The sequence below is a fragment of the Alligator mississippiensis genome, chromosome 7, assembly GCF_030867095.1.
Source record: "Alligator mississippiensis isolate rAllMis1 chromosome 7, rAllMis1, whole genome shotgun sequence".
Taxonomy (NCBI): domain Eukaryota; kingdom Metazoa; phylum Chordata; order Crocodylia; family Alligatoridae; genus Alligator; species Alligator mississippiensis.
In genome coordinates, this window is record NC_081830.1 from 62669697 (window position 1) to 62682144 (window position 12448).

Here is a 12448-nt window from a genome sequence, read left to right on the forward strand (position 1 = left end):
TTTGTGAGGCCTAAGAAGGCCCTCACCTGTTTCTTTGTTCGGGGCACTTGGTACCTTTGTAGTGCCTCCACTTTGTCCATCAGTGACCATATTTTTCCACTCCCTACTCAGAATCTGAGGTATCTCGTTTTCTCTTTCCCAATTGTACATTTTTTTGGATTGGCTGTTAGGCTGACTTTCCATAGATCTTGCAGCACCGCCCGCAATGCAGTCAGATGTCCAGCCCAGTCTGGTGTATATACGACAACATCATCAATATAGGCTGCTGCATAGCCCCCATGGGGAGCTAATATTCTGTCCATTAAGCGCTGAAATGTCACAGCGGTCTTGTGAAGTCTAAATGGCATACGCCGGAACTGAAACAGATCCCACAGAGTTGTGAAGGCTGTCTTCTCTTGATCTTCCAGGGCTAGGGGGACCTGCCAATAGCCCTTCGTTAAGTCCAATGTGGAGATATAACTAGCCCTGTATTCTCCACCATCTCGTCAACCCTGGCCATTGGATAGGCATCAAACTTAGCCACCGTGTTTACCTTCAGAAAGTCAATACGAAGGTGAATCTTTCTGTCTGGCTTCAGTACTATGACAATGGGCTTTTGCCAATCACTGTGGGATTTCTGTATTATGCCCTCCTTCAACATCATCTTGATCTCTTCTTTTATCTGGCTCTGTAGCTTTTGTGGAATCCACTTCTGGTTTTCAAGGATCACTTGACCTGCAGGGGTTTCTATCCAGTGTACTATGCCTCGAGCTACCCCGGGCATCTCCCGGAACATGTCCCTGTATTCCTTTACCAGCTCAGTGCCCTGTTGTCTCTGTTCTGCTGACAGTCATGGTGCAGCTCGTCGTTACTCTTCTTGTCCACTTCCCTCAGTGAAGGTCCCAGTTTTGGTTTGTCAGGATGAATGGCCACATGGAAACACTCTTGTTCTTGCCATGTCTTCAACATGTTGACACGGTAAACTTGTTTTTTCTTCTTCTTATCTGTCTGGTATATCTCCTAGCCTATGGGTCCCATTTGACGTATAACTTCATAAGGTCCCTGCCATTGTGCAAGTAGTTTACTCTCCTGGTTGGGTAACAAAACCAACACTCTGTCCCCTGCCTTGAATTTCCTGTCATGAGCTCTTTTATTATAATGCATTACTTGTTTCTTTTGGGGTTCTGTCATATTTCCTAAAGCCTCCCTCCTCACCGCCTCTAGGTGTTCCCTTAACACAAATGTACTGGATCAGATTCTTATCTTTAATTTGCTGTTCTTTCCAGCCTTCTTTATTCAAGTCTAGTATTCTTGGTGGCCGACGTCCATACAGTAGTTTGAAGGGGGAAAACCCTGTCAAGGCTTGGGGAGCTTCTCATACTGCAAATAACAAAGGCAGCAAGATGCAATCCCATTTCTGTGGGCTCTGTACCACAAACTTTTTCAACATCTGTTTCAATGTTCTGTTAAATCACTCCAATAGCCCGTCAGTTTGTGGATAGTAAATGGCAGTCTTTAGGTATCTAATGCCCAAGGTCTTGCTCACCCCCTCAAACACTCGGGATATAAAATTTGTCCCTTGATCAGTCAACAGCTCTTTAGGGAGTCCCACTCTGGCAAATATTTTTAGCAGTTCATCTGTCACCTTTAGGGCTGACACAGTTCTCATTGGCACAGCCTCCGGATATCTCATGGCATAGTCTAGTAAGGCTACGATATATTGGTACCCGGCACCACTTCTGGGCAGTGGCCCAATGATGTCTACCACCACCCATTTGAACAGAACCTCCACCAAGGGCATGGTTATCAGGGGAGCTTTTAATGGATGATTAGGGGTCACTCTCTGGCACGCAGGGCACGAAGCACAGTGATTCGCTATTTTGCGTAGTAATCCTGGCCAAACAAATCTTTCCTGAATGCAGGCTTCTGTTTTGTCCCTCCCCAGGTGCCCACCCATAGGAAGTTCATGGGTGACCTTCAACAGGGCCCTCCTGTAGTGCTGGGGTACCAGCAGCTGTACTTCACCCACTCAACTCTATAGAGGAGATCATTCCTTACCTTGAATCTCAGGGTTGTCCTCATCAGCTCTGGTCACAATATTTCACCATTGCATTGAGCCAGATGTTCCTGAAAGGCATACCAGAAATCTTCCTCCCAGCTTCTTTCCAATCAAAAATGGCCTTTGTCACATAGTTGAGTGATGTCCACTTCCTGCTTTTCCTCTTCCTCATGTGGTAGAGGTTTACTTTCACTGATGAATCCTTCAACCATGGGTGCTGGGCTGGAGTTACTAGGTTCCCCTACCCACCTTTCACCGGAGTGGTAACTGGCCTGGCATTTCCTGGTGCACCACCAGGAGCCCCACCAGACCACCCACTCCCGACAGGGTGCAATTTTAGGTCATGCCCAGGACCAAAATCTTCCAAACTGTCTCTCTTTCTGGTTCCTCTCCCCTGATGGGTGAGGCCATGGGAGGGCTTTCTCATCTCTTCTGCTCCCCTTAGGTTAGGCCTCCCCACTTCTTCATTCTGCCTTTCCCAAGCTATCACTGTCAATAACTCTGGCTAGTCATAACCTATTATCAGTTGATAGGGTGAATGCTCCCTTACCCCTACTAGCATCCGGTGGGTTTTTGCCCACCTGCAGAGTGACCCATACTCTGTCATACTGTAGGGACTCCCTGCACCAACATTAAGAGGATATCTGATCTATTACTTCTCTCTCCTTTCTTGGTAACATGTCTCTTCGTACTACCATCTGGGATGAGCCTGTGTCTAACATAGCTTGCACCCACCATCCTTCTATTATCGCATCTGTCATGAGTGGAGGTTGTTCTTATCCTGGTTCAAGGTCAACCCTTGCTCCATAACCACAAACCCTTTCTTGCATAGTTTGTTGGGTTTGAAAAGCTTTGTAGACTTGGCTCTTGAAGGGGCAGCTCTGCCTCTTAGTAACAGGGCTAGGGTTCCCTGTTACATGGACAAAAAAACAGAGGTCGGTTCTGAGGTTAACACCTATCATGAAAAAGTACAAGCTCTCTGTTAGAGAACATGTTCCTGTTTTCCTTCTGTTTTGGAATTGCAGCTTAGATGTTCAGTCTCCCTGGTTCAAGGCCACATGATGGAGCAAATAGTTTTTGCTGCTTGGCAGCGCTGCAGTTTGAGTCATTTTATTTCTGGAAAGTTGTATCCTGGGCCTTTAATTCTGTTACCAGTGTGCTGCATTCTCTTGCTCCATTATCTGGAATGGTATCAGCAAAAGAATGTTGTGAAAATGCAAAAGATATGACATAGAACATATTGAATGGCTATTAAACTGTTATTCTTTCTATTCATTTGGAAAGACTAGACATTTGGAGAAATTTGGATCTGTTTGCTACAGAAAATAATAAAACAATGGGAAACTATATAATGTGATGAAAAATCATGAGGCAGATATTGTAAGTACTATGTAATGTACAGAACAGTTAATCTGTGGATAATCCTACATATTAAGTTATATGTTTTTATCTCATGATACATACCTTGTATATACTATGTCTTCTGATTCTAATATATGCTCCAAAATTGTCCTGAAGATCAATGCTATTTAAAAATAATATATTACAAATATAGATATTTCCTATTCATTTTCTGACAGACATTTTTGGATGTAGCATTTTGTTTTGCTTTTAGAATACAGACTTGTATAAAAGGCCACTTTAAATGATAAAGGACAATTAAGAATATATTTTTTGAAATCATATGGAGAAAGGCTTCTTTATATAAGGTCTGTTACAAGGTATGCTTCCCCAAATGGTAAAAGAAGGTAAGTATGTGATCTACAGAATCACAGATAGTAAAATAATTTTATTACTCCATTAATCAAACACCAGTAATTATTAAAGCAGATTGACACAATTGTTCTTTGGGTAAAGAAGAATGGCCACTAACCTGATCTGGAGGCTTCATACACTATACTATAGATACTTGAATGAGAATTCAGAACAGACCAGACAAGTCTGAAATTCTTTGAAAGAAAATCCACTATTTGAAAGTAATTACTTGCTGTCTGCTTCACACTCTCCCTATGTGGACAATATTGGTGGGGGGTCAGTTAAATGATACCCAGTAATAAGCCAGCAGGTTTATTCTTCCTTATGTGTATGGCACATTAAGATATACTTTAAATATTGAACCCATTGCTAAAGTTGCAAAACCTATAAACTGGATGTACGTCTCTAAATGATAACTGTATCCTAACATAAATATTGAAGGCATTCAGAATATGATTAGAAGTAGATGACAACAAAACAGCTGCTGTTCAGAGGAAAATAAATAAATATGTGACTTAACACAGTTTTGAAATTTGAAAGTGTTGAATTAATTTTCAGACAAATATTTGCCCAGGACTCGAGCAGAATTAACAGAAATAATATTATAAACTGGCTATTGATCACTACCTGAGGAAGTCATGTCTCATTTTTGGTAATAGGCAGCTCCTAAAAGGGGCTTCATTCATGCATTTAGAGTAAGTCTTCACTAGTTGTGTCTACACATGCATTAGATCCAGGAGCAGTTTACTAATGAGTAAACTACTCATGAGTAAATGCTCTTGGGCGGGCATCTACACATTCAGGGAAGCGGGAACAGATTTGCTGCTAATGGTAGCAAACTGCTCACACTTCCTAGGACCCTGCAATTGGCCCCTGCTGCCACCAGGGGGAGCTCTAGGCTCCCCCTGGGTGATAGCTTAGGGGCTGGCAGGAAGCATGGGGGCTGAGACATTGTTCCTTACCCCTGGGGGCCTGCTTGCTGCTGGCACAGAGACAATGTGCCAGCAGGAGGGAGCTCCTGGCCCCAGCTCCCTGATTGAGGCAGGGGACTTGGAAAGAACTGTAGGGGAGGGGCAGGTCCCAACCCCATGCCCTGATCCACTGGTGGGGCAGCTACGAGCGAATCCCCAGATGGGTGGGGATTCCCCACCCATCTGGGGGCTTGCTACTAGCTGCCTCACCAGCAGATGGGGCAGGGGTCTGGGACATACCCCACCCCTATAGCTCTTTCCAAGCCCTGCACCTCGATCACCCAATTGGGGAATGGGGCTGAGACCTGCCCCTGACTGGGACAGTTCTCAGCCCTTGCTCTGCAATGACAGGGTGGAGGTTGGAGAGCTTGTTTCCTGCTCAGCTCCATGATTGTGCAGCTGGGTGGGGACAGCTCCCCAGCCCCTGCCAGCAGGGAGGGCAAGGGGACATAGTCCCCACCTGGATTCTGGTGGTGGAGCCCACCTTGGCAGCAAGCAGTTCCCAGGGGCAGGGAACAATTTGCTGCCCCCAGTGGCCAGATGACTGGGAGCAGATTTGCTCCTAGTCAGGTGTCAACATGAGTGCCACTGTGCAGTAACTAATCGCAAGTAAATTTGCTACTTGCATTTGCAGGTAGCAAATTTATTCACTATTAGCAAGGTTTACTGCTCACTAAGAGTGTGCACATGTAGACGCACACACTTACTGCACAGTAAACTATGCTACTGCTCAATAAAGCATCTAGTGTAGACACACGCACTGTAAAATTAGCTCAGGGTCTTACTTGGGATTTTCCCCAACGTCTCTCCATCCCAGGTAACCTCTTACCAAATTAAATGGTAGCATTCAGTAGCAAGGTATCTGGCACAGATGGTCGTGTGGGATAGAGCCTGACATACTTTGAAAGGGAGATTCAGGCTAAATCACTAGAGTGCTGAGAGTCCTCCATTGCCTTGCTATATTTCCCTTCATGGGCCTAAAGAGTCCAATCACCATTCACTAGGAAAAAAATGCAGAACAGTTCAGCTTACTGAAACAAAAAATGGGTATTTAACCCGTTCTAGAAATGCTGGGAGGGGTTTCAGCACCAGTGAGGACACAATACCTTCAGGCAGGGCTCTGTAGTATGGCTGTTTCCAAAGGAATAAATTAAGCTAGAGCCTCAGATCTAGGTTAACTCTACGGTGAAGACATGCTCTTTTGTGGGATACTGTACATAAGGGTCAGCATGCCATGTCATGCTTCAGAAAAACATGGAGAACAGCAAGAGCAATGTGACTCCACTGGTCAGAATCCCCTCTGCTTTCTCATAGTACTGGTTGTCAAACCTTTCCTCTATTTTGACTAAGTATGCACCACTTAAAGCTGTTTTCAAAGTTAAGAGTGCTGTCAGCTCTCTGTAGTTAGGTGAATTTCTCTTATAGGGATTTTATAAAGGGTAAGAATTTACATACTAAACTATATAATATTGAGTGTACTCAGATATATCTGTCTCCTAGAGCCTCAGAAAGCATACACCTACATACATCATGGCTACTTGAGTCTATTTTTTTATTTTATGAGTCTAGTGTAGAATGTTCTTAAATGAGATTTCAAGATGTACAGACCTACACGGCCTGACTTTTAGCTAGCTGTCTAGAAGGCAGTGAAGAATCTGACTGAAAGGGCAAGGTAGGACCTATAAGTGAATCAAGGTACCTGTGGTGTAAGCCCTTTTCTTTTCTTTTCATTAGGATTGGAATTGCAAAGCTCAGGCAGAGATGCGACAAGTTTCACATGCTTGGTTTAACACCCCCATGATCTTTTAGCATTTTCTTGTCTCTGTGAGTGACTGCCAGAATACAGAAGAGTGAATGTGTTTCCCGTGTTCTCAAAAGTCACGTTACTGAGACGCAAGGCCAAGCCCTTGAGTGACTGAACTGTGAAAATTCATGGAGCTGGATATTTTGTTTTCAAGGAGTTAGATATATTGATGCTGAATACTATTTGTAGTAACACAACTTTTAAAATAAAAATGATCAGGTAAATCTATCTAATCCTGTCAGAGCACAATAGTCCACAAGGACTATTATTATTATTATTGTTGCTGTTTCAGCCAACCACATTATTGTACAGTTGGCTTTAAGGTAAGAAATAAGGGGCCCCTTGGGACTCGGAGCGGGGGGGGGGGGGGCAGCAAAGGCACCTGTCGCAGGGCTCAAGTGCCTATATACTAATGCTAGGAGCATGGGAAACGAGCAGGATGAACTAGCGCTCCTGCTTGCACAAAACACCTACGACTTAGTAGGGCTAACGGAAACCCGGTGGGATTCGTCCCATGACTGGGCAGTACATATTGAGGGTTATAGATTGTACAGAAAGGACAGGGTGGGGAAAAAAGGGGGAGGGGTTGCGCTCTATGTCAATGAGCAATATACGTCAACCCTCATCAAGACGGAATCCAAGGATGAGGAAGTAGAAGGATTGTGGGTTAGGTTACATGGGGGGCAAGGAGAAAAGGATTTGGTGGTAGGGGTCTGCTACAGACCCCCACATCAAGGGGAAGAAATAGATGCGGGGCTCCTGAGGCAGCTCTCAGAGACCATAAAAGCTAAAGAGGCGGTAGTCATGGGGGACCTAAACTACCCAGACATCTGCTGAGAGACACAGACGGCAAAGTCCCACCGCTCACGCAGGTTTCTAACCTGTGTACTGGACCTCCACATGACACAGGAGGTACATGGTCCCACTAGGGGGAATGCCATACTGGATCTGGTATTGGCAAAGGGGGATGACATGGTAGGGGACCTACAGATTGGTAGCCATCTGTGGGACAGTGATCACCTAATAATGGAATTCACCATAAGACGTTGAGTGGGTAAGGTAAGTAGTAGGGTGAAAGTGCTAGACTTTAGGAAAGCTGATTTAAATGAACTCAGGCGATTAGTCAAGGACGCACTGTAGAGTAGGAGTTTTGAAATGATGGGAGCCCAAGAAGGGTGGCTGTGCCTTAAGGAAACGATGCTTCGGGCACAAAGCGAGACGATCCCCATGCAGGGTAAAAGAGGGAAAGGGGCCAGGAGGCTTCCCTGGCTGACCACAGAAATCCAGGGCAGCCTAAGGGCCAAAAGGGGAGCACATAAAAAGTGGAAACAGGGAGAGATCACGAAAGACGAATATACCTCTTCTGCTCGTGCTTGTAGGGAGGCAGTTAGATGGGCCAAAGCTACCATGGAGCTGAGGATGGCATCCCAAGTAAAGGACAACAAGCAATTGTTTTTTAGATATATAGGGAGTAAAAGGAAGGCCCAGGGAGGAATAGGACCCCTGCTAAATGGGCAGAAACAATTGGTGACGGACAGGGGGGACAAGGCTGAACTCCTCAGCGAGTTCTTTGCCTCAGTGTTCTAAGTGAGGGGCACGACAAGTCTCTCACTGGGGTTGTAGAGAGGCAGCAGCAAGGTGCCAGACTACCATGCATAGACCCTGAGACGGTGCAGAGTCACTTGGAAGAACTGGATGCCTTTAAGTCGGCAGGCCCGGATGGGCTCCATCCGAGGGTGCTGAAGGCACTGGCCGATATCATTGCAGAGCCACTGGCAGGAATATTCGAACACTCGTGGCGCACGGGCCAAGTCCCGGAGGACTGGAAAAGGGCCAGTGTGGTCCCCATCTTCAAGAAGGGGAGGAAGGAGGACCCGGGCAACTATAGGCCAGTCAGTCTCACCTCCATCCTTGGCAAAGTCTTTGAAAAAATTATCAAGGCTCACATTTGTGAGAGCCCGGCAGGACAAATTATGCTGACGGGAAACCAGCACGGGTTCGTGGCAGGCAGATTGTGCCTGACCAATCTAGTCTCTTTTTATGACCAGGTTACGAAATGCCTGGACACAGGAGGAGGGGTGGATGTCGTATACTTAGACTTCAGGAAGGCCTTCGATATGGTATCCCACCCCATACTGGTGAATAAGTTAAGAGGCTGTGACGTGGATGACTACACAGTCCGGTGGGTGGCAAATTGGCTGGAGGGTCACACCCAGAGAGTCGTGGTGGATGGGTCGGTTTCGACCTGGAAGGGTGTGGGCAGTGGGGTCCCGCAGGGTTCGGTCCTTGGACCGATACTCTTTAATGTCTTCATCAGTGACTTGGACGAGGGAGTGAAATGTACTCTGTCCAAGTTTGCAGATGACACAAAGCTATGGGGAGATGTGGACATGCCGGAGGGCAGGGAACAGCTGCAAGCAGACCTGGACAGGTTGGACAAGTGGGCAGAAAACAACAGGATGCAGTTCAACAAGGAGAAATGCAAAGTGCTACACCCAGGGAGGAAAAATGTCCAGCACACCTACAGCCTAGGGAATGACCTGCTGAGTGGCATGGAAGTGGAAAGGGATCTTGGAGTCCTAGTGGACTCTAAGATGAACACGAGTCGGCAGTGTGACGAAGCCATCAGAAAAGCCAATGGCACATTATCGTGCATCAGCAGATGCATGACGAATAGGTCCAAGGAGGTGATACTTCCCCTCTATTGGGCACTGGTCAGACAGCAGTTGGAGTACTGCGTGCAATTCAAGAGGGATGCGGATAACCTGGAGAGGGTCCAGAGAAGGGCCACTCATATGGTTAAGGGCCTGCAGACCAAGCCCTATGACGAGAGACTAGAGAAACTGGATCTTTTCAGCCTCCGCAAGAGAAGGTTGAGAGGTGACCTTGTGGCTGCCTATAAGTTCATCACGGGGGCACAGAAGGGAATTGGTGAGTATTTATTCACCAAGGTGCCCCCGGGGGTTACAAGAAATAATGTCCACAAGCTAGCAGAGATCAGATTTAGATTGGACATTAGGAAGAACTTCTTCACAGTTCGAGTGGCCAAGGTCTGAAACAGGCTCCCAAGGGAGGTGGTGCTCTTCCCTACCCTGGGGGTCTTCAAGAGGAGGTTAGATGAGTATCTAGCTGGGGTCATCTAGACCCAGCACTCTTTCCTGCCTATGCAGGGGGTCGGACTCGATGATCTATTAAGGTCCCTTCCGACCCAAACATCTATGAATCTATGAATCTTAACTGGGAGTAGAAACAATTCGCTTTCCTTTGAAGCACTAGGTATTTTCCTTTGTCAAATACACAAGATGCCAGACCAGATTAATAAGTGGTCTGATCTGTTCCACTAAATTGATTCTTTCTGTTATCAGTGGGGATGTGTTTGCATTTCATTCAGGATCCCTCTGCATTGTAATGTAGTAGTAGTTTATCTGACTCTTGTTCTTTCAAGGGGGTTATTTGTCTATGATCAGCACACTGCAGCAGCTCTTAATTATATGCTGCATTCTGTCCTTAAGTTTGTGCTGCCTTTTAGAGCTCTGATTCCTGCTATAAGAGCTCTTCAGCTATTGAATCTAAATTAAAAGACCAGGGTGATATCAATGTGTGTACTTTGATGTTTAAATTTAGCTTTAAATATTGCCTCTACATCTGTTTTCAATAGCATAATGATTGCTAATGAAACACATGTTTTCTCTCTGTATATCAGAATAACCTCTGTTCAGGGGGATCAGATGAGAGTTCACCGCCTGGGTGTGATCCAGACATAGCAGCAGATTAACATTGCCCTATCAGAGTGTGCTGACTTGCAACTAAGAGCCAGTGAGAACATTTAATCTGATCAGCCCTGAAAGAAGTGGATAGTAAAACATGGGAACTAAATCACTGTTTCTTCTCACTGCAGCTGTTCTGGTAGCTTACTATGTTTATACACCACTTCCAGAGAACACAGAGGAACGTTGGAAACTGATGCTCATAAGTGCTGGTTTTAGATCTGTAGGACATATGGTAAGTTTGGAATTTTATTTCCTCCAGGTATTTTTGGGTGAGAAGGGGATGAGAGAAAAGAACACTATTAAGAGTTGAACTGGGGAATATAAAAAATGCTGTCTAACAGTACCTGAAACCATGTATTAAACTGTAACCATGATATTAAACAACCTATTGGGGAAAAAGAATGAGACATAAAGACCTGAATATAATTGACAAACATAGTAATAGAAATAAAGTAGAATGTAGCAGAGTGACATGATTGAAGATGAGAGAGTGCAGACTTGTTATCAATTTGTACCTTACTCTATAAGCCTGTTCAGTTGAGGTATCTGATTGTTTTATTGCTTCCCTTTTAACCTGTAATACTAAGCCTTTCTAAAAATACTAGGTCAGACTTCTGAGGAAGAAGAACTAGCAATGTGTTTAAATACTGTGCATTATTAGATATTCATAGAATCCATGGGCTGCACAGGTGAGATTATTGTTAAACAAACCTAATTATAGAAGTGCTATTGTAATATACTAAACTGTGCATAATGCTCTTAGAATTTATAAACAGTGTCTTAATACTGATGCAGTATCTAATTGTAATCTTGTGTTACAGAAAGAGAAGGTTAATAAAGCAGCACAGCCCTGTATACAGCACTCTAGAAATGAGCTGGGATAGTACTCTGACTACAATACATAGGGCCTGTGTAAATAACTATACTCCTTATTCCTCAACATATTATAGTCTTAGTTTCAAATTTCTTGGCTTTGCTTCCCCTACATATTATATTCTTAGTTTCAGTTTTCTTGGCTTCGCTGTAGTCATGTACTATGCAGTCATGCTTAACTACATAAATAATGTGTTATTCTGCATACCATTATTTTTGTTTGCCTCAGAGGCTTTTCATAAATAACAGGTTTTTCCTGTATTTGTAGATCTCAGGGCTGTGGTTACCAACTCTTGGTAACCATACCTGCAAAGTGTAGTAAGTGCTATAGTTTAAGAAATGTAATCTAATACATTCACACTGCCCTTTACTTTGAACCCAGCTTGCGTTTGCAAATCAGAAATGACTGCACCAAATTTGATTTTGTATTAAATTTTTGTTGCATTCCTTATGAAGGTTTGGGAGTTTGTTTGTTAAGTAATTTTTGCTCTGTCTTCAGAGAGGGGTTAGGGGAAAGCTGACTGATTTAAGCTCTAAGCTTCAAGCCCTGATATTTATAAGTGCTGCCTGATTTTGTGTCTCTGACCTTGTTGGTACCTATCCTAAGAGTTCTTGGACTTGCTTTTCAGACGTGCTAAGGATCCACCTTTGTCACTGACTGTAGCTGGAGTTGATGCTTAGAGCTATATCCTATTTCATTATACACACCTACATGGCATGTAGGCAGATAGGTGCCAGTGGTTTTTTGGTATTTATGCACAGGTTGAGATTTAGTTTTGTCACAGGATTAAACAGAATTGCTATGAAAATTGCCAGAAGTAAAACAAAGTAGTAGTAGTAGGAGGGCACACCTCTTTTAGCTGTAGGCAGAGGAAGAAAATATGGTTTAATTTTGGGGGGCTGTGCGCTTGTGCATGTATGCCTCTTCCCCCAGCAGGTAAATCTGTTGTAGGGAAGGGGTGGGGGGATAGATAGAGGCCCCTGTGGTGAGGGACAGAGTGGGGCAGAGACAGGGACAGGGGTGAATGGAGCCCTGTGGCCGGGGCTGGGGCTGGGGCAGGCTGTGGGATGCTCCGAGCCTGGGCAGCTTGTCCAGGGGCATGGGGGACAGGAGGCTCCCGCTGCTGCATGCACCCCTGGGGCAGGCACAGGGGATACGTGCCCCCTCATTTGTGTGTGGGGTGGAGGCAGCTGCTGCTGCATGCTGGGCTTTGGGCTCTGCCCCTACTGCTGGTGC

General features: G+C 45.0%; 1 protein-coding gene across 4 annotated transcripts in view; it reads left to right on the top strand.

Moving 5' to 3' along the window:
• The window catches only part of AADAC (arylacetamide deacetylase), a 91208-nt gene that overhangs the window by 18732 nt on the left and 60028 nt on the right, over positions 1-12448 (top strand). The window contains exons 1-2 of one of the 4 annotated variants that reach the window (XM_059731040.1): positions 10366-10384; positions 10467-10570. The exons of 1 other annotated variant lie outside the window; for it this stretch is intronic. In XM_059731040.1, coding sequence (XP_059587023.1) covers positions 10532-10570 — 39 coding nt within the window. In that variant the 5' untranslated portion in view covers positions 10366-10384; positions 10467-10531. 2 more of the 4 variants (XM_019491865.2, XM_006261964.4) reach the window with 2 other exon arrangements.